The 22,549-nt window shown below is 46.7% G+C and overlaps 2 protein-coding genes and 1 long non-coding RNA gene across 5 annotated transcripts in view; 2 read left to right on the forward strand and 1 right to left on the reverse strand.

Annotated features, from left to right (window-relative positions):
- LOC119131662 (lymphocyte antigen 75-like) overlaps positions 1-22,549 on the reverse strand; it is a 1,013,224-nt gene that overhangs the window by 537,128 nt on the left and 453,547 nt on the right. The window lies entirely within an intron of this gene.
- Positions 1-22,549, forward strand: part of LOC119131727 (C-type mannose receptor 2-like) — a 399,366-nt gene that overhangs the window by 371,925 nt on the left and 4,892 nt on the right. Inside the window, exons 5-9 of one of the 3 annotated variants that reach the window (XM_037266416.1) lie at positions 17,193-17,348; positions 17,456-17,544; positions 17,682-17,802; positions 17,888-17,923; positions 18,002-18,169. The exons of the other annotated variants lie outside the window; for them this stretch is intronic. Of the exons in view, the coding sequence (XP_037122311.1) occupies positions 17,193-17,348; positions 17,456-17,544; positions 17,682-17,802; positions 17,888-17,923; positions 18,002-18,169 (570 nt within the window). The remainder of the gene's footprint in view (positions 1-17,192; positions 17,349-17,455; positions 17,545-17,681; positions 17,803-17,887; positions 17,924-18,001; positions 18,170-22,549) is intronic. 3 annotated transcript variants of the gene reach the window in all.
- LOC119131772 lies at positions 3,841-14,409 on the forward strand. Its single transcript, XR_005099704.1, has 3 exons — positions 3,841-3,947; positions 4,018-4,080; positions 14,344-14,409. It is a non-coding gene; the product is annotated as an uncharacterized LOC119131772 (long non-coding RNA).

Below are 22,549 nucleotides of genomic sequence, written 5' to 3' on the forward strand. Positions count from 1 at the left end.
GGCCTTCCGTCACCATGATGGCCCCGCTGGCCGCGCGCCTGGCGCTGGTCCACCTGTCTTGCGTCGTATGGATGATGTACAGCTGCGCAGCCGGTGAGTACATAAAAGAAAATGTCCAACTTTGCGATCGTTGTACTCTTATTATAACTTTGGAAGGAGGCATTTGGTTCGGATTGCAATGCGGATCCGCTGCTGGGTTAAAAATTGGACCGACTCAGTAAGCTGGGTGAATTTACTATGGAATGTTTTGGCATTTATGGAGTTTTGTATAAAAATGGATTGTTCTGCGCCAAACAGTTCGGTCTGATTTGTAACCCAAATTTGGTCAAATGTTTGACCCAAATGGAGTTGTTTTAAGATTGGATGTTCTTGACGTCACATAAATGTTGTTCTTGTGCACGTAAACCTTGTGGGTCAACGTTTTTTCTTGAGTCATGTGAGTGCAAACTGTCTTTTTATGTTATACCTTTTTAACAAGCTAACATTGATTGCGAGACACAATGGGACATTGTATCCAGTGTATACAGAGTATCACTTTTCTTGAAAGGCAGACGCCCTATTTTTCTCCTCACATGCACTGTAGTGAAAATAAGCAAATAGTCAATTTTGTACTTAATAGTAATGAAGATGTCCGTTCTACATTAAAGTCGTACATCCTTGTGAGGATAAGTATAAGTGATCAAATCTCTCTTTAACACCAAACAATGTTTTATATCTAATAGGACGTGCAATATTGATCCAACTGAAACAATTACAGAAAAGAATATCATATGATCCACTTTGATTTTAACCTCGCACTTTTTTTGTCCATCCCTCCAAACAAAATCCACAAAAACATCATCTCGGCTGCAGAGTTTTTTTTTTTTTTGTTTTTTTTTCGTATACGCACACGTATATCGATGTGCACATGCACACGCGTCACATAGCGAGACCACTATTGGCTTTAATATTCGCAACCGCACATTGAGTTTGTCTCATTCCAATAAAAAAGAAAAGGGAAAATACTTTGAAACGTGTGTCAAGGGGGTGAAGAGCAAAAGATAGTCACGGACATTGTTCTGTAGCTATGTTAGAACAAGAGGCGTGACTTGTCATCACGTCTTCCTTATTGCAAATGTATCTTTTGGCAATCGATGAAAAGAAAAGAAAAAGTTGGATGTGGAATGTATTGACCTGTAGCGCCATCGTGTGGACAGAACCTGAGTAAAAAAAAAAAAAGAAAACTTCTTTCTCCGAGTGGCAGAACGACAGAAGTGGACTGAATCTCCTCCGTTCAGTTCTTGAAATTATTCAGCATATTGAAACTGGTTATCCTCTGAAAAAATGTGCCTTGTTGATTTTTTGTGACTCTATTATTTCAGGCTAATAGCCCTAAATTCCCAAGTCCTTTGTAAGTCTTGTCAATTCTCGATTGTCAGTCATGCAGGTGACACAGTTAGGTGGCGTGCATTCTTGCTTGTTTGCTGAATTTCTGGTTTTCACCAAGAGTTGAAAAATGACCATGGCAACTGTTGGATTTGGTCCACAATTTAGGGAGCGCTATCTGCGCCTCACGGCAAAAGCCATTGCCAATCACCTGTTATCCAATTCACTCACTGCGTGCTCGTTTAATTTCTTCAGATTTAGGAAAATGCAAAGACACTGAAGCAGAAATTAGACTTACACAGGTTGGTTGAGTTCAATCATAATTCTTGTTAAGAAAGCTCTGTTTTCAGGAAAGTACAATACAGCGCTGGGCCTTTCAAGAGCAGAAAGTCTCCATTCAGAAAAGGCAACGTTCAAGGTTCTTTGGTCAGCTTATATTCAGTTGGACAGGCCGGTGTGGGGCGAGTTTGATGGGTGATGAGTCGTTGGGGTGGGGCGAGTTCGCAGTAGCGTTTGATTCCATGGGAGTGGGTGCTGGTTCTGGACGATTCGGTGTGTGTGTGGGGGCTGTTGTCTTCCATCCCGTCTTTCGGCCTTGGTGATCATCTTTGGCCGAGTCCTTGGCTGTCTCCTTCTGGCACCTGCTGGTTTTTATCTCCGAGTGACCTTCCTGTAAACATTCTCCTCCATCCTTGCACATATACTGTCGTACCTCATTCTTTCACTTTTGTCATTTTGTACGAATTTATGTGAGCTTTTGGCTGTAACATCATTAATCTATTACTGTTCCCTGACTATGCAAAGTTAGTTCTTTTGATACTCCATGTCTTTGCTCACATCATTATATTCTTAGTTTAATCATGCTTCCCACCATATCTTATCTTTGTTAGGCAAAATATTTCCCTCTGCGCAGAGCGTTCAGTAGTAATCGAAAAGCTGGCGTCTCGCATTAGGCGACATATGACGTTTAATCAAAACACAAGATATAATCAAGTACTGTACGGTCAAGACGACTCTGGCCGTGTCCATGATTTAGAGAACAAACATCAGGCAAGCATTACACAGTTCCTTAAGGGTCATTAAGCTATTTAGGCCACATATCAAAAGACATTTATTTTGCAGTGCACAGAAATACATATTGAATCGTGAAGTTGTAGCAACCTCTGTTATTATCTTATATCAGCGTATCTGTTATTGTGGCTAGGCGGGTTTTGTGTCTTTTGACCCTATTCCTTCACAACTTTGATGGTTCATCAGGTGTAACCCGTCATAAGCCATGTGACACAAACCACGGATGGAATTCTCACGGCTCCAAATGCTACAAGAAGATAGACGCAACCAACGGTTGGCTGGGAGCTCGTCACGACTGCCTCTGGGAGGCCGGCGACCTGGTCTCCATCACTTCCGAGGAGGAGGAAAAGTTTGTGAAGTCGCAAATGGGCGACAAGCCGTTCTGGATCGGACTCTCCAATTTGGTGAGACGGAAGCGCAAGCGGCTGTTGTATGGAGGTAGCCTTGGGTCAAACGTTTTGAATTTGAACAATTGCTCTTAAATCTCTGTTGGCGCTCAGTACTGTCACTCAGAACTGGGTATTTCAATATAGATTTGTCACGGGCATCAATTCTAAGGCTGCCAATGTCATGACTATGCCGTATTGAGGTGTCAAATTCCATTTGTTTTAGTTCCTACGTTCCCTGAGAGCGCTGTCTCTGCGCAGTGGTTCCAATTAAGCCTTCCACTTAAGCTGTCATTTGTGATTCCACGTCCCGCCCCACGCCAGATTTGGGATTACAACTCAAAAAGATTTGAACCTGAATAAAAAAGATCCCATTCTGAAAAAACAACAGGAGTTGATCCTGAAAATAATTGCGAATCTGAATACATGCAACTGGAAAAAAGATCTCAAATCATGAAAATAAATTGCGGTGAAACCTGAAAATAAATACTATTTTCCAAAATATTACCAAGGCGAACTCAAAAACACTTTCAAACAAGTGTTTTGTTTTACTACATTGTTTTATTTTTCTAGTTTTAAGATCAGCTCGTTTATTTTCAGATTTAAGTTTGATTTTTTTCAAGTACATACGAGTTTTTTCAAGTACAAAACGTTTGACCCCAATCTACAAGGGATATTTAACATCAAATCCTTTCGATGAAGCATACTGTCGGCGAGCTTTTGGTACGCCATTGACAACGGGATTGGTTTCGGCAGGTCTGCGACAAGGACAGTTGTCAGATTTTCGGAGCGGGAGAAAAGAGACTGAACTGGTCCGACACTGGTGTGACGCCGACCTACACCAACTGGGAACACGGCTCAAGATGGAAGGTAAGAAGATCACCTCTTTGCATCCTGTGTCAGGTGGGATGCACGTTATCTGAGGACGTGAACGAGGGAAAAAAACACCAAATTGGCCCGTTTGTCTGATGTGTGTCTCGGTTTTCACGCCTTTTCCCAACAGGTCCAATGATGAATCCTGCGCGTACGTCAACCAAGGTGTGCACATAGGCAGTCAGCCTGGAAAGTGGAGACATGGCTCGTGCAGATCCTCATTGGCGTACATGTGCGAGCGGTCGCCCGACGGTAAGTCCACACGTCCGTTGCGATGTTGACGCTGAAAGGAGAAAAGTGCAACCACGCCGTATTTCTGCAGACTGCCCGGACGTATGGCCGTGTTCCTACAAAGACTTGGGTTACACTTACAGTCGAGTGGAGAGTGAGTGGCAGCGACGCTCCTTTTGACACCAGCGCCCTCTCGTGGTTTTCTGATTAGTTTCTTTTGGCTTTCAGCTTCCGACTGCGACTCTGGCGAGTTCCTGTACAAGGACTCTTGTTACCATTTTGAGGGGACACGTAACACCTGGCAAGCGGCTGAAGATTTCTGCGAGGAAGAGGGAGGTCTCTTGGCCAGCGTTCACTCAAAGGTTGACGGACAGTTTTTGGCTGGTGAGCACCAAGACAAATTGACCATGCCAGCAATCGTCCCGCTATTTTTCACCACAAGTGTTTGTTCTGTTTTCGTCAAGCTCACCGGCGAATGGGATATATCTCTTGGCTGGGACTCAAGAACAACAGTGGCAAATTTGAGTGGCGCGACGGATCATCTACAGTAAGTGACACGTTTGCAACGGAGGTCTAAAAAATTGTCACTTATGAAGCTGTCATGTTAGAAGGCAAGAGTTAAAAAGTGTCATTTTAGTAGAATAGAGTTGATTGAAATAGAAGGAAAAATCTGACAAGAATGGTCTCCCTGTCAAATAGATTTGACTTTGACTTGTATTGAGTCATGTTACGAGTGAAAAGATGTCTTAGATTTCTGAGGATGACCATTGTAATTTACAAGGAAAAAACAATGACGTGCTTTGTAGAATCAAAGTGCACCATTCATTTTACGGGGAGACATTTTGTTATTGAAAAGTTTCAATCAGAAAGTTGGAAGGGGGTTGGAACATCGCAACCATCTTATTGTGAGAAAGAGTTTGTGAAAATAAATTTGAGCGATTTGAATCAATGAAGTGACTTTGAAGGAATGTGGTGGGAAGCCATCCGAGCAACCGCAACACCAAACACGCTCGAGTCATGTCCACTGTCGTCCGCAGGATGATGTCCCGTGGCATCTTCCTAAATATTCAGGTGACTGCACAAAATTGAGTGTTGCTGGAGAAGTTATGATCGACAGTTGTACCGATGACTTTCGTCCATCCATCTGTCAAAAAGGTCAGAAAGTCACAACCTCTCATTTGCCCTTTGTCTTCTCATAGCTCTCTCATATTTGACCCCTCTCGCGTCCTTGCAGGCAAGGCCAGAGCTACTGTTCCGCTTCTTTCGGGTCCATCATCAGGATCAGGTGGGTGTCCCAACCTGCAGCCCACATGGAGAATTTTGCTTGCTCTCAAGTGACTCGAGTCTCGCTTGCAGGCAAGAGTGCAAATTGCGGCTGGTGGCGGGAGAACCCCGCCAACGAGGTCGATTGATTAATTGTATTACTGAATAAAAGTAACTCGTTACCGGGAAAAGCGTTACGGTTAAAAAAAATCACATAACACAATACATGCACGTTTTTGCCTTAAACCTCAATCAATATTAAAATACATTTTGATATCGCCTCTTGAAAATTCTTCAGCGGTCCTGTTGTGACTACTGATGGAAGTGCGTCAGTCAGCATGTATAAAACACTGGCTCTGATTGGCTACAGGCCATGACGCAGCCTTAGCCAATTGCTTACTGACTTAATTAACCTGAAAACTCCTCACTTGCCTCAAGCTCTCCCACACGGCCTGCAGATGAAGGTGGCGCTAAAGTCCCCACACAGTGATAAACACAGTGATAAAATCGCTTTGCTTTTTCTTTTGGGGGGGGGGGGCGGTCCGCCCCCCACATGACATAATAAATGCCGCCCATGTTGACTGCGCACTGAATTTCCTTTGTTCTTTGACATGTGCAAGAGTGCTTGAAATTATTCAGCATCTTGAAACTGGTTGATAAATATCTCGTGAAAAAAATTGCCTTGTTTATCTATTGGGACAGTATTCTTTCAGACTAATAGCCCTAAATGCCCACCTAAGTCTTGTCAGTTGGGGATTGTCAGCTATACAGGTGACTTAATCTGTCAAAAACTGATATAAGGTTAAAGTCCCAAAAGTCCCAATGATCGTCGTCACACACACATCTGGGTGCGGTGAAACTTGTCCTCGGCATTTTACCCATCCCTGTGTGATTTTGATCCATCCCCTGGGGGAGAGGGGAGCAGTGAGCAGCAGCGGTGCCGCGCTCGGGAATCATTTGGTGATCTGATAAAGGTGGCAATGCACTTCATGCCTGTTTGCTGAATTTCTGGTTTTCACCAAAGGTTGAAAAATGACCAAGGCAACTTTGCTGTTTCATCAGGATCGACCGATCATGAGGCAACATGTGACACAGTCAACGGATGGAGTCCTCACGGCTCAAACTGTTACAAGAAAATGAGCACAACCAACGGTTGGCTGGGGGCTCGCCACGACTGCTTCTGGGAGGGCGGCGACCTTGTCTCCATCACTTCAGAGGATGAGGAGAAGTTTGTGAAGAAGCAAATGGGCGACAAGGCGTTCTGGATCGGACTCTCCAATCTGGTGAGGCGGAAGCGCAAGTGGGCTTCCTACTGGTACTCCAGTGACAACCAGTATTGTTTTTGGCAGGTTTGCGACAAGGACTGGTGTCAGTTTTTTGAAGCGGCAGAAAAGGGGCTGACTTGGTCCGACACTGCTCTGACGCCGATCTACGCTAACTGGACCTCGAGTCAAGACGGAAGGTAAGAGAACACCTCTTTGCGTTCTGTGTCAAGCGAGATGCACGGGGAGATTTTGGAACCCCTTTCCAAAAATGGGTAAATATGTGATGAGGTTTAAAAGAGCTTTTGTTTTCTTTTTATCGGGAAAGAGGAAAATAAACTCCAAATTGGCACGTTTGTCAGATGTGCGTCTCTCGACTTTTCCCAACAGCTCCAATGATGAATCCTGCGCGTACGTCAACCAAGGTGTGCACGTATACAGTCAGCCCGGCAAGTGGAGACGTGGGTCGTGCGGATCCTCATTGGCGTACATGTGCAAGCGGTCGCCCAGCGGTAAGTCCACACGTCTGTTGCGATGTTGATGCTGAAAGGAGAAAAGCGCAACCGCGCCATCTTTCTGCAGACTGCCCGGAGGGATGGCCGTGTTCCTACAAAGACTTCGGTCACACTTACAGTCGAGTTGAGAGTTGAGTGGCAGCGACGCTTCTTTCTACACCCAAACTGCGTCGTCGTGGTTTTCTAATTAGTTTCTTTTGGCTTTCAGCTTCCTACTGCGACTCTGGTGAGTTCCTGTACAAGGACTCTTGTTACCATTTTGAGGGGAGGAATGGAACTTGGCAAGCGGCTGAAGATTTCTGCAAGGAAGAGGGAGGTCTCTTGGCCAGCGTCCACTCAAAGGTTGACGGACAGTTTTTGGCTGGTGAGCACCAAGACAAATTGACCATGCTAGCAATCGTCCCGCAATTTTTCCTCACAAGTGTTTGTTCTGCTTTCCTCAAGCTCACCAGCGAATAGCATGGTATTCTTGGCTGGGACTCAAGAAGAACAATGGCAAATTTGAGTGGCGCGACGGATCATCTACAGTAAGTGACAATGTGTGCAAGGGAGATCTAAAAAGTTGTCACTTTGCCCTAATGAAGCTGTTACGTTAGAAGGATAAAGTTGAAAAGTGTCATTTCAGCAGAACAAAGTTGATTGAATCTGGAAACATCGAACAAGAATGGTCTCCCTGTCTAGATTATATAGATTACAAACTGAAAGTTGGAAGAGGTTGGAACATCGCAACAATTCTTATTGTGAGATAGAGCTTGTGAAGATTAATTTGAGCGATTTGAATCAATGAAGTGACTTTGAAGGAATGTGGTGGGAAGCCATCCGAGCAACTGCAACACCAAACACGCTCGAGTCATGTCCACTGTCGTCCGCAGGATGATGTCCCGTGGCATCTTCTTAAATATTCAGGTGACTGCACCAAATTGACTGGTGCTGGAGAAGTTGAGATCGACAGTTGTACTAGTCCCACTCGTCCATCCATCTGTCAAAAAGGTCAGAAAGTCACAACCTCTCATTTGCCCTTTGTCTTCTCATTGCTCTCTCATATTTGACCCCTCTCGCATCCTTGCAGGCAAGGCCAGAGCTTCTCTTCCGCCTCTTCCGGCATCAGCATCAGGTGGGCGTCCCAACCTGCAGCCCGCATGCAGAATCTTGTTTGCCCTCAAGTGACTCGAGTCTCGTTTGCAGACAAGAGTCCAAAGTGCGGCTTGTGGCGGGAGAACCCCGCCAACGACTTCTGCTACCTGATCAACGACATGGCCACCAAGACCTGGAAGGAGGCGCGAGACGAGTGCGCCCGCCGCAGAGGCAACCTGCTCGCCATCACCGACTTACAGGAACACAACTTCATACACGGTAGGTCGTCCTCAGTCTGCTTCGCTTTTTGGCGCAGCCGAAGTACTTAATGAAAGAATCCATCGAGAGACCACCGACTCACGTCAACATTTTGCCGAGTTTCTGTCATTCCAAAGGATAGACCAAAAATAAGCTTGTGACCCCCGCCAACAAGGACCCAACCCAGACGTCACCATCACTTCGTTTTAGTTAAGCGTTTTGGACTCGCATCTGTAAGATGCTGCAACCTTCTGTTCTGTATTTACCTTTGACCCAAAGGGCTTCTGCCAAGCGGTTCCTCTTTGTGGTTGGACGCCAGCGACATCATTGTTGAAGTCGGCAGCGAGCAGTCTGACGAATCCTCACCGAGTTCCGTCCTTTTGGGCGCAAGTGGGTCTAAAACCTGGCCGATGTATGAAGGAACGAAGGAGCGCTGAGCATCTGTGGTCTCCTTCAAGGTAACCCTGGTGACCCCCCCGGCCGACGCTGCAACTCCTTACTCCATGGCAAGGGCGGCATAGAAGTTGTCGATTGTGAGAAGAAGAGCGGCTACGTCTGCAGGAGAAGAGGTAAGACGAGATGCTCGGCCGGGAGGACCAAAGTGGCAATTGTAACGTTTTTGGTCTGATGTGAGTGGTGATGCAGGTGACGCAATTGGCTGAAACTGAATGAATAATTTTAGTAAAGAACACAAAAAATCCCAAAATGTTCCCTCAGGCATTCAGACATGTGAAATGACCAAAGGGTGGCACGGCTTCGGCTCCAGCTGCTACAGGAAGATGGAGACCACCAACGGTTGGCTGGGGGCCCGTTACGACTGCGTCTGGGAGGGCGGCGACCTGGTCTCCATCACCTCGGAGGACGAGCAAAAGTTCGTGATGGAGCAAATGGCCGACAAGCCGTTCTGGATCGGACTCTCCAACCTGGTGAGACGGAAGCGCAAGTGGGCGTTCTCCTGGTACTTGAGTGACAACCAGTATTGTTTTTGGCAGGACTGCGCCGAGGTCTGGTGTCAGTTTTTTAAAGCGGGAGAAAAGAGGCTGACTTGGTCCGACACTGCTCTGACGCCGATCTACGCTAACTGGACCTCGAGTCAAGACGGAAGGTAGGAAGGTCACCTTTTTGCGTCCTGTGCCGGGCAAGATGCAGATGTTTGTCTCGTTTTTCACGCCTTTTCCCGACAGCTCCGACGATGAATCTTGCACGTACGTCAACCAAGGTGTGCACGTAGACAGTCAGCCTGGAAAATTGAGACATGGCTCGTGCAGATCCTCCTTAATGTACATGTGCGAGCGGCCGCTCGACGGTAAGTCTGCACGTCCGTTGATGTTGACGCTCAAAGGAGAAAAAGAATGCAATCAGGTCGTCCCCCTGCAGCCTGCCCGGATGGACGGCTGTGTTCCTACAAAGACTATGGAATCGGCTACAATCGAGTGGAGAGTGAGTGGCAGCGACGCTTTTTTTCACACCTGCACTGTCTTGTTGTGGATTTGTAATCCATGTGTCTTGGTGGCTTCAGCTTCCTACTGCGACACTGGCGACTTCCTGTACAGGGACTCTTGCTATCACTTTGAGGGGACGAAGCGAACTTGGGAGGCAGCCGAGAGGTTCTGCGAAGAATGGAACGGTGGTCACCTGGCCAGCGTCCAGTCACTGGTTGATGGCCAATTCTTGGCTGGTGAGCTTCAAGACAAACTGCCGATCCCAGCTATCGTCCCCTAGCGCTTCGCAATGTCTGACACCATGCTCTTCTTGTGCTAAATCTCCTCGCTTCTTTGATATCCTCAAGCTCACGTGCCATATGCAGGAGGAGTGCAATCTTGGGTGGGACTCAAGAAGAACAAGGACAACTTTGAGTGGAGCGACGCAACACCTACGGTAAGGGAAACGTTTACAGCAGTCTACAAAAGCTGTCATTTGCTCAGAATGAAGGTGTCATATCGTAAGCCAAATTTTACAGAACAATGTAAGAATGGTCACCGTGTTACAAAAGAGATAAACATTGAAGGTGTGAATCAGCTGAAGCATTAACAAGGACAAAGTTATGAAATGATGAGAATGAAAGTGAGTGAAGTGAAAAATCAAAGTGCAGAATTTCAGAGGTTAAGGTTAGACATTTCTGAGAATAAAACGACTGGAAAAGTTCGAGTATGAAATTCAAGTTGTGATTTAACTGGAAGAAAATTGTAAAATGAATTCAAGTCATACTGTAGGAAAGGGTTGAGAAAATATTGATCAGTGGGAGGAAAAAAGGACTCATCATTTTGGAGGAAATGCGGTGGGAAGCAAGCCCAAACGCACCAAAGTCACTTCTGGCGTGTCGTCGGCAGGGCAACATTGTGTGGGTGCCAAACGGGCCGAAAGGGCTTGGTGGCTGCTCTGCCTTGTCGCCGACTGGTCAACTTGAGGATTGGTCCTGCACCGAAAGTCGGCCATTCATCTGTAAAAAAGGTCCGAAAATGACGACCAATCACTTTGCCCTCTCATAATAATAATAATAGAATGCACTTTACATTTTAAGGTAAATCTAAGAGTGCGAATGACTCCTTTCTTTTCCTTTCTTGCAGCCAAGGTCCAAGAGTTTCTTCTTCCTCCGCCGGCAGGTGGGCGTCCCTCCCGGCAGTCGACATGAGGTCTGTTGTCACCGGTTTGCCCTCAAGTGACTCGAGTCTCGCTTGCAGGCTGGAGTGCAAAGTGCGGCTGGTGGCTGGACCGATCCTCCTCCTCCGACTTCTGCTACCTGATCCAGCACAAGCCCACCAAGACGTGGCAGAAGGCGCGAGACGACTGCCTCCGCCGAGGAGGCGACCTGCTCAGCATCGCCGACTCAAATGAACAGGCATTCACACAAGGTAGGCTGTCCGTCCGTCAGGTTGCCGTCAGGGCTGTTGAATTCCCCCAACATGGGCAGAGCGCCAGACCTCACATGCATGCATTTGGTTTCCTCGGACAACCGCGAATATACTTGAATATACGATACTGCGTGGCCACCAGTCAGCGAGCCATCAGCGAGCAGAGCGCCAACAGGAATGTCTCAAACTCTTGTTGCATATTTTACCATTTACCTCCAAAGGTCTGTACACTTCTCTGTCGAGCGCTCCCTCTCTGTGGTTGGGGGCCAACAACAAGATCATGAAAGACGGGAGCGAGTGGACTGACGGATCCCCGTTCGGTTACATGCTCATGGACAGAGGTGTGTCCAAAACCCAACCGATGTTTGCCTGCGATGTTGCGGTGAAACGGAGCCGAGCATCTGTCATCTCCTTCCAGATGACCCCGGTGACCTCTCTGGTGCATCCTGTCTTTCCTTACTCACAAGCAACGGCCGCTGGAAGTTTGACGATTGCAGGAAGAAAAGGGGCTACATCTGCAAGAAAAGAGGTAAGACGTGGCTACGCTCAGTGGATTCTCACAACGTGCTGACTCGAGTCTTTGGCTTTTGTCTTCCAGGAATCCCGGCAAAGCCTCAGCAGCCTCTTCCTGGTAAGTCTGGTGACTTCAAACGATGCAAAACAAAAATGACATGACGATGCTTGTCTTTATTTTTACTTTACTTTCATGGTGTAAAGAATTCGGGCTGTAAGCTAATGAGGGTTATGCAAGATCAGCTCGCAGTATAGTGACTATACCATGGGTGACTATTCTATTAGCTAAATAATCCTCTGTAGCAGCCCGAGTTGAAAATTGCACTAAGATATGTATTATATAAATATATTTATGCGCGATGCAGAAAAATGTGACATGCAGGGAATGCAGAAATGTGTGTGTGTGTGTGTGTGTGGGGGGGGGGGTATAACCTCCAACCTGCCTCTGGAGACACCCCCGTCTAGAACAGCCAGTGCTTTGGGAAGTAGCCCTGCTCATTTGCGGTGATTTTAATGGCCCATTATTTCAGATTTTGTTTAAGAAGAATATGTTCGCCAATGTCCTGAGTTGAATGCACTTTTTCATTGGGGTGGCCGAGGGGGGCCCTGCATCAGCTGGGGTGGCCATATGACAACCAGGGATGTGGGGGTTGATGGTCAAGTGTACAATCCTAATAATTTACTTAATGGAATTGTTTTATTTGACAAAATTTACTTGTACAAGATAAAATGTGCAAACCATCACCTGAATTCTTTAGAAAACACTCGCATGCTCGGGAAGGCTCCTTTGCTCTGGAGCGCCTCTGCGTGTGTGTGGGCGGAGATGAGGGGCACAGAGCAGAGGCGCCCCTATCAGTGCAGCGCCTCTGTTAATGATCACACGTGAAGAGACAGCTGTAAATAAATACATGAAATAGCAATTCGAAATAACTTTTCTCCTGTCGCTTTGGAGGTCCTTTTGGTGCATACGCAGCATATAGTGCATTTTCCCCACTGAGATTTTGCCAAAAGCAAAAACAAATGGGAGCATAATTTCAGCCAGTTTTTTTCAATGTTTTTTTTTTCCCTCTTAAATGTTGACTAGCTAGCCTATTGCGCTGATGGAATAGTGATGCGTTACAAATGTACAACTGAGCATGAGATATTTCTTGTGTAACTACCTGAAAAAAAAAACTGTGAGCTCTAATTGTTCTGTAGCTGTGTTAAAAAAGACGTCTTCCTTTGCATAGATTGCAAACGCATATTATGGTGATAAATGAAAATAAGAAAAGTTGAACGTGGACTCTTGACCTGTAGCGCCATCCTGTGGGCTGCACATGAGTAAAAAAAAAAAAAAAAAAACATTTTTCTCTGTCCGAGGGGCAGAATGACAGAAGTGGACTGAATTTCCTCCGTTTTTTGACATGTGCATCATTCCTTGAAATCATTCAGCATCTTGAAGCTGGTTAATGAATGTCTCGTGAAAAAATGTGCCTTATTGATTTTTTTGTGACTCTATTATTTCAGGCTAATAGACCTAAATGCCCAAGTCCTTTGTAAGTCTTGTCAATTGTGGATTGTCAGTCATGCAGGTGACGCAATTTGGCTGAATTAGGTGGCGTGCCTTCTTGCTTGTTTGCTGAATTTCTGGTTTTCACCAAAGGTTGAAAAATGACCATGGGAACTTTGATGTTTCATCAGCTTTAACCCATCATGAGCCAACATGTGACACAGTCAACGGATGGAGTCCTCACGGCTCAAACTGTTACAAGAAGATGGAGACCCCCAACGGTTGGCTGGGGGCTCGTCACAACTGCCTCTGGGAGGGCGCGGACCTTGTCTCCATCACCTCTGAAGACGAGGAAATGTTTGTGATGGAGCAAATGGGCAACAAACCGTTCTGGATCGGACTCTCCAATCTGGTAAGTGCAGGCTGCTGTTGGCTCGCTATTGGTACGCCATTGACAATGAGTTTGGACTCTGCAGAACTGCAACGAGACCTGGTGTCAGTTTTTTAAAGCGGGCGAAAAGAGCGTGACTTGGTCCTACACCAGTGTGACGCCGACCTACGCCAACTGGGACCCGCGTCAAGACCAGAGGTAAGAAGATCCCCTCTTTGCATCCTGTGTCAGGTTGATGCATGTTGATATTTTCAAATTGCTTTCTAAAATATGCGCACGTGACGAGGTTAAAAAAATACATATATATGTTCATATATATAGATATATATAAAAAAGAGTTTTGGGGAGTTTTCATCAGAAAAAAAAGGCAAAACCTCAAAATTGGCACTTTGTCGGATGTGTCTCGCTTTTTCCGACTTTTGCCAACAGCTTCAACGATGAATCCTGCGCATACGTCAACCAAGGTGTGCACGGAGACAGTCAGCCAAGAAAGTGGAGACATGGCTCGTGCAGATCCTCATTCGTGTACATGTGCGAGCGGTCGCCCGACGGTAAGTCTGCACGTTTGACGTGATGTTTGAAAGGAGAAAAGCGCAACCATGTCATCTTTCTGCAGACTGCCCAGATGGATGGCCGTGTTCCTACAAAGACTTAGGTTACAGTTACAGTCGAGTGGAGAGTGAGTGGCAGCGACGCTTCTTTTGACACCCGCAGCCTCTCGTTGTCGTTTTGTTTCTTTTTTCGTTTTACACCTACTCTGTCTCGCTGTGGTTTTCTAATGAGTTTATTTTGGGTTTCAGCTTCCTACTGTGACTCTAACGAGATCCTGTACAAGGACTCTTGTTATCACTTTGAGGGGACGCCTAATACTTGGCAAGCGGCTGAAGATTTCTGCAAGGAAAAGAGAGGTCTCTTGGCCAGCGTCCGCTCACCGGTTGACAGACGATTTTTGGCTGGTGAGCGTCAAGACAAACTGACCAATCATCCCGCCATGTTTCATAACATTGTCACAAGTGCTTGTTCTGCTTTCCTCAAGCTCACGTGCGAGAAGGAGTTCAACCTTGGCTGGGACTCAAGAACAACAGTGGCAAATTTGAGTGGCTCGACGGATCATCTACAGTAAGTGACACGTTTGCAGCGGAGGTCTAAAAAATTGTCACTTATGAAGCTGTCATGTTGGAAAGCAAAACAGTGTCAAGTGTCATTTTAGTAGAACAGAGTTGATTCAATAGGGAGGAAACATCTGACAAGAATGGTCCTCCTATCAAATAGATTTGAATTTGTTGAAAAATGTCCTTTAGTTTGATGGCTAAGAATTGTGATATACAAGGAAAAAAAAACAATAAAAGTGCACCATTCATTTTACAGGGGAACTTTTGTCAGACTAAAAATAAACAATTTAGGGTTTGGAAAGTTTCAATCTGAAACTCAGGTTGGAATATTGCAACAATTTCTATTGGTTCTGGAAATGATGAGAATGGTGAGAAGAAAAACAGATTTGAATCAGTGAGGTGACTTTGAAGGACATTTCGCAAGAAGCCATCAGAGCAATTACAACACCAAACACGCTGTATCCTCCGCAGGACAACGTCACAAAGAACCCTACTCAAAATGCAGATGACTGCGCAAAGTTGAATGAGAATGGAGAAATTCAGCTTGAGGGTTGTACTGGCCTTCGTCCATCCATCTGTCAAAAAGGTCAGAAAGTCACGACCTCTCCTTTGCCCTTTGTCTTCTCGTTGCTCTCTCATATTTGATCCCTCTCGCATGCTTGCAGGCAAGGCCAGAGCTTCTCTTCCGCTACTTCCGGCGTCGGCATCAGCGTCAGGTGGGCGTCCCAGCCTGCAGCCCGCATGCAGAATCTTGTTTGCCCTCAAGTGACTCGAGTCTCGCTTGCAGGCAAGAGTGCAAAGTGCGGCTGGTGGCGGGAGAACCCCGCCAACGACTTCTGCTACCTGATCAACGCCATGCCCACCAAGACCTGGAAGGAGGCACGAGACGAGTGCGCCCGCCTCAGAGGCAACCTGCTCGCCATCACCGACTCGAACGAACACACCTTCATACGAGGTAGGCCGTCCACAGTCTGCTGCGCTTTTTGGTGCATCTGAAGTGCTTGATGAAATAATCCATGCGGAAGAAAGTTAAATCGAGAGACCACCGACTCGCGTCAACATTTTGCCGAGTTTCTGTCATTCCAAAGAAAAGACCAAAAATAAGCTTGTGACCCCCATGAACAAGGACCCAACCCAGACGTCACCCGCACTTTGTTTCAGTTCAGCGTTTTGCACTCGCATCTGTAAGATGCTTCAACCTTCTGTTCTGTATTTACCTTTGACCCAAAGGGCCTCTGCCAAGCGGTTTCTCTTTGTGGTTGGACGCCAGCGACATCATTGTTGAAGTCGGCAGCGAGCAGTCTGACGAATCCTCACCGAGTTCCGTCCTTTTGGGCGCAAGTGGGTCTAAAACCTGGCCGATGTTTGGAGGAAGGAAGGAGCGCTGAGCATCTGTGGTCTCTTTCAAGGTAACCCTGGTGACCCCCTCGGCCGACGCTGCAACTCCTTACTCAGTGGCAAGGGCGGCATGGAAGTTGTCGATTGCGAGAAGAAGCGCGGCTACGTCTGCAAGAGAAGAGGTAAGACGAGATGCTCGGCCGATTCTCCCAATGTGTGTCAACAGACACATTTTTTGTCGTACGTGAGCGTTGATGCAGATGACGCATTTGTCTGAAACTGAGTGCGTAATCCCCAAATGTGTCCTCAGTCGTTCAGACATGTGAAAGGACCAAAGGGTGGCGCCGCTTTGGCTCCAACTGCTACAAGAAGATGGAGACCACCAACGGTTGGCTGGGGGCTCGTTACGACTGCGTCTGGGAGGGCGGCGACCTGGTCTCCATCACCTCCGAGGACGAGCAAAGCTTCGTGAAGGAGCAAATGGGCGACAAGCCGTTCTGGATCGGACGTTCCAATCTGGTGAGACGAAAGCGGTAGAATACGTTGACTCTCCTCTGGTACTTAATTGTCACCTGCGATTGCTTTCGGCAGAACTGCGACGTGGCCTGGTGTCGGTTTTTTGAAGCAGGAGAAAAAAGACTGTCTTTGTCCGACACCGGTGTGACGCCGACCTACGCCAACTGGGACTCGCGTCAAGATAGAAGGTAAGGTCACCTCTTTGCGTCCTTTTGTTGTCAGGCGGAACACACGGTGAGATTATGGATCCCATCTGCGAATTTTGAGAGAGCACACGTATTGATGTGAAAGGAAAAGCACGTTTGTCAGATGTGTGTCTCCTTTTTCCCGACTTTTCTCAACAGCATCTCCAACAATGAATCCTGCGCGTACGTCAACCAAGGTGTGCACGTAGATAGTCAGCCTGGAAAGTGGAGACATGGCTCGTGCGGATCCTCATTGGCGTACATGTGCGAGCGGCCGCTCGACGGTAGGTCTGCGCGTCCGTTGTGATGTTGACGCTCAAAGGAGAAAAAATCGCAATCACGTCGTCTCCCTGCAGCCTGCCCGGACGGACGGCTGTGTTCCTACAAAGACTACGCATTCGGCTACAATCGAGCGGAGAGTGAGTGGCAGCGACGCATTTTTTCACACCTGCACTGTCTTGTTGTGGATTTGTAATCCATGTGTCTTGGTGGCTTCAGCTTCCTACTGCAACCCTGGCGACTTCCTGTATAGGGACTCTTGCTATCACTTTGAGGGGATGAAGCGAACTTGGGAGGCAGCCGAGAGGTTCTGCGAAGAATGGAACGGTCACCTGGCCAGCGTCCACTCACTGGTTGATAGCCAATTCTTGGCTGGTGAGCGTCAAGACCAACTGCCGATACCAGCAATCGTCATCTAGCACTTCACCAAATTTGAATGCTCTTCTTGTGCTAAATTTCCTTGCTTCTTTGATATCTTCAAGCTCACGCGTCATATGTAGGAGGAGTGCAATCTTGGGTGGGACTCAAGAAGAACAAGAACAACTTTGAGTGGAGCGACGCAACACCTACGGTAAGTGAAACATTTAGAGCAGTCTACAAACGGTGTCATTTGCCCTGAATGAAGGTGTCATATCGGATGGCAAGGTTCCACCAAACACGCAAGTTACACCAAACGTGCCAAAGTCATGTTTGGCGTGTCGTCCGCAGGGCAACATTGCATGGGTGCTAAACCGGCCGACAGGACGTGGGGATTGCTGTGCACTGTCGCCAACTGGACAAGTCGAGGACTGGCCCTGCACCAATATTCGGCCATTCATTTGTAAAAAAGGTCCGAAAATGAAGACCACTCACTTTGCACTTCCATGTGCTCCCTCTATCTAAGAGTGCTAATGAGTCCTCTCTTTTCCTTGCAGCCAAGGTCCAAGAGATTGTTTTTCCTCCGCCGGCAGGTGGGCGTCCCACCCAGCAGTCGACATGTGGTCTCTTGTCACCGGTTTGCCCTCAAGTGACTCGACTCTCGCTTGCAGGCTGGAGCGCAAAGTGCGGCTGGTGGCCGGACCGATCCTCCTCCGACTTCTGCTACCTGATCCAGCACAAGCCCACCCAGACGTGGCAGAAGGCGCGAGACGACTGCCTCCGCCGCGGAGGCGACCTGCTCAGTATCACCGACTCACATGAACAGGCATTCATACAAAGTAAGGTCTCTGAAGGGCTGTTGAATTCCCCCAACATGGGCAGAGCTCCAGACCTCACATGCATGCATTTGGTTTCCTCGGACAACCGCTAATATACTTGAATATACGATACTGCGTGGCCACCAATGAGCAGTCAGCGAGCCATCAGCGAGCAGAGCGCCAACGGGAACGTTTCAAACTCTTGTTGCATATTTTACCATTTACCTCCAAAGGTCTGTACACTTCTCTGACAAGCACTTCCTCTCTGTGGTTGGGGGCCAACAACAAGATCATGAAAGACGACAGCGAGTGGACTGACGGATCCCCGTTCGGTTACATGCTCATGGACAGAGGTGTGTCCAAAACCCAACCGATGTTTGCCTGCGATGTTGCGGTGAAACGGAGCCGAGCATCTGTCATCTCCTTCCAGATGACCCCGGTGACCTCTCTGGTGCATCCTGTCTTTCCTTACTCACAAGCAACGGCCGCTGGAAGTTTGACGATTGCAGGAAGAAAAGGGGCTACATCTGCAAGAAAAGAGGTAAGACGTGGCGACGCTCAGTGGATTCTCACAACGTGCTGACTCGAGTCTTTGGCTTTTGTCTTCCAGGAATCCCGGCAAAGCCTCAGCAGCCTCTTCCTGGTAAGTCTCTGAACGGTGACTTCAAACGATGCAAAACAAAAATGACATGACGATGTTTGTCTTTATTTTTACTTTACTTTCATAGCGTAAAGAATTCGGGCTGTAAGCTAATGAGGGTTATGCAAGATCAGCTCGCAGTATAGTGACTATACCATGGGTGACTATTCTATTAGCTAAATAATCCTCTGTAGCAGCCCGAGTTGAAAATTGCACTAAGATATGTATTATATAAATATATTTATGCGCGATGCAGAAAAATGTGACATGCAGGGAATGCAGAAATGTGTGTGTGTGCTGTGTGTGTGTGTGTGTGTGTGTGTGTGTGTGTGTGTGTTTGTATAACCTCCAACCTGCCTCTGGAGACACCCCCTGGGTAAAACCGTCTAGAACCGCCAGTGCTTTGGGGAGTAGCCCTGCTCATTTGACACGAGTGATCAAAGGTGATTTTAATGGCCCAATATTTCGGATGTTGTTTAAGAAGAATATGTTCGCCAAGGTCCTGAGTTGAATGCATTTTTTCATTGGGGTGCATCAGCTGGGGTGGCCATATGACAACCAGGGATGTGGGGGTTGATGGTCAAGTGTACAATCCTAATAATTTACAAAATGGAATTGTTTTAATTGACAAAATTTACTTGTACAAGATAAAATGTGCAAACCATCACCTGAATTCTTTAGAAAACACTCGCATGCTCGAGAAGACTCCTTTGCTCTGGAGCGCCTCTGCGTGTGTGTGGGCGGAGGTGAAGGGCACAGAGCAGAGGCGCCCCTATCAGTGCAGCGCCTCTGTTAATGATCACACGTGAAGAGACAGCTGTTAAATAAATACATGAAATAGCAATTCAAAATAACTTTTCTCCTGTCGCTTTGGAGGTCCTTTTGGTGCATACGCTGAATATAGCATTTTCCCCACTGAGATTTTGCCAAAAGCAAAAACAAATGGGAGCATAATTTCAGCCAGTTTTTTTCAATGTTTTTTTTTTTTCCTCTCAAATGTTGACTAGCTAGCCTATTGCGCTGATGGAATAGTGACGCGTTACAAATGTACAACTGAGCATGAGATCTTTCTTGTGTAACTACCTGAAAAAAAAACCCAGTGAGCTCTAATTGTTCTGTAGCTGTGTTAAAAAAGACGTCTTCCTTTGCATAGATTGGAAAAGGTATATTTTGGTGATAAATGAAAATAAAAAAAGTTGAACGTGGACTCTTGACCTGTAGCGCCATCCTGTGGGCTGCACATGAGTAAAAAAACAACAACAACACATTTTTCTCTGTCCGAGGGGCAGAATGACAGAAGTGGACTGAATTTCCTCCGTTTTTTGACACGTGCAACAGTCCTTGAAATCATTCAGCATCTTGAAGCTGGTTAATGAATGTCTCGTGGAAAAATGTGCCTTGTTGATTTTTTTGTGACTCTATTATTTCAGGCTAATAGCCCGAAATGCCCAAGTCCTTTGTAAGTCTTGTCAATTGTGGATTGTCAGTCATGCAGGTGACGCAATTTGGCTGAATTAGGTGGCGTGCCTTCTTGCTTGTTTGCTGAATTTCTGGTTTTCACCAAAGGTTGAAAAATGACCATGGGAACTTTGATGTTTCATCAGCTTTAACCCATCATGAGCCAACATGTGACACAGTCAACGGATGGAGTCCTCACGGCTCAAACTGTTACAAGAAGATGGAGACCCCCAACGGTTGGCTGGGGGCTCGTCACGACTGCCTCTGGGAGGGCGGGGACCTTGTCTCCATCACCTCTGAAGACGAGGAAATGTTTGTGATGGAGCAAATGGGCGACAAACCGTTCTGGATCGGACTCTCCAATCTGGTAAGTGCAGGCTGCTGTTGGCTCGCTATTGGTACGCCATTGACAATGAGTTTGGACTCTGCAGAACTGCAACGAGACCTGGTGTCAGTTTTTTAAAGCGGGCGAAAAGAGCGTGACTTGGTCCTACACCAGTGTGACGCCGACCTACGCCAACTGGGACCCGCGTCAAGACCAGAGGTAAGAAGATCCCCTCTTTGCATCCTGTGTCAGGTTGATGCATGTTGATATTTTCAAATTACTTTCTAAAATATGCGCACGTGACGAGGTTAAAAAAATACATATATATGTTCATATATATAGATATATATAAAAAAGAGTTTTGGGGAGTTTTCATCAGGAAAAAAAAGGCAAAACCTCAAAATTGGCACATTTGTCGGATGTGTCTCGCTTTTTCCGACTTTTGCCAACAGCTTCAACGATGAATCCTGCGCATACGTCAACCAAGGTGTGCACGGAGACAGTCAGCCAAGCAAGTGGAGACATGGCTCGTGCAGATCCTCATTCGTGTACATGTGCGAGCGGTCGCCCGACGGTAAGTCTGCACGTTTGACGTGATGTTTGAAAGGAGAAAAGCGCAACCATGTCATCTTTCTGCAGACTGCCCAGATGGATGGCCGTGTTCCTACAAAGACTTAGGTTACAGTTACAGTCGAGTGGAGAGTGAGTGGCAGCGACGCTTCTTTTGACACCCGCAGCCTCTCGTTGTCGTTTTGTTTCTTTTTTCGTTTTACACCTACTCTGTCTCGCTGTGGTTTTCTAATGAGTTTATTTTGGGTTTCAGCTTCCTACTGTGACTCTCACGAGATCCTGTACAAGGACTCTTGTTATCACTTTGAGGGGACGCCTAATACTTGGCAAGCGGCTGAAGATTTCTGCAAGGAAAAGAGAGGTCTCTTGGCCAGCGTCCGCTCACCGGTTGACAGACAATTTTTGGCTGGTGAGCGTCAAGACAAACTGACCAATCATCCCGCCATGTTTCATAACATTGTCACAAGTGCTTGTTCTGCTTTCCTCAAGCTCACGTGCGAGAAGGTGTTCAACCTTGGCTGGGACTCAAGAAAAACAGTGGCAAATTTGAGTGGCTCGACGGATCATCTACAGTAAGTGACACGTTTGCAGCGAAGGTCTAAAAAATTGTCACTTATGAAGCTGTCATGTTGGAAAGCAAAACAGTGTCAAGTGTCATTTTAGTAGAACAGAGTTGATTCAATAGGGAGGAAACATCTGACAAGAATGGTCCTCCTATCAAATAGATTTGAATTTGTTGAAAAATGTCCTTTAGTTTGATGGCTAAGAATTGTGATATACAAGGAAAAAAAAAACAATAAAAGTGCACCATTCATTTTACAGGGGAACTTTTGTCAGACTAAAAATAAACAATTTAGGGTTTGGAAAGTTTCAATCTGAAACTCAGGTTGGAATATTGCAACAATTTCTATTGGTTCTGGAAATGATGAGAATGGTGAGAAGAAAAACAGATTTGAATCAGTGAGGTGACTTTGAAGGACATTTCGCAAGAAGCCATCAGAGCAATTACAACACCAAACACGCTGTATCCTCCGCAGGACAACGTCACAAAGAACCCTACTCAAAATGCAGATGACTGCGCAAAGTTGAATGAGAATGGAGAAATTCAGCTTGAGGGTTGTACTGGCCTTGGTCCATCCATCTGTCAAAAAGGTCAGAAAGTCACGACCTCTCCTTTGCCCTTTGTCTTCTCGTTTATTTGATCCCTCTCGCATGCTTGCAGGCAAGGCCAGAGCTTCTCTTCCGCTACTTCCGGCGTCGGCATCAGCGTCAGGTGGGCGTCCCAGCCTGCAGCCCGCATGCAGAATCTTGTTTGCCCTCAAGTGACTCGAGTCTCGCTTGCAGGCAAGAGTGCAAAGTGCGGCTGGTGGCGGGAGAACCCCGCCAACGACTTCTGCTACCTGATCAA

The sequence above is a fragment of the Syngnathus acus genome, chromosome 12 (genome assembly GCF_901709675.1).
Source record: "Syngnathus acus chromosome 12, fSynAcu1.2, whole genome shotgun sequence".
Taxonomy (NCBI): Eukaryota; Metazoa; Chordata; class Actinopteri; order Syngnathiformes; family Syngnathidae; genus Syngnathus; species Syngnathus acus.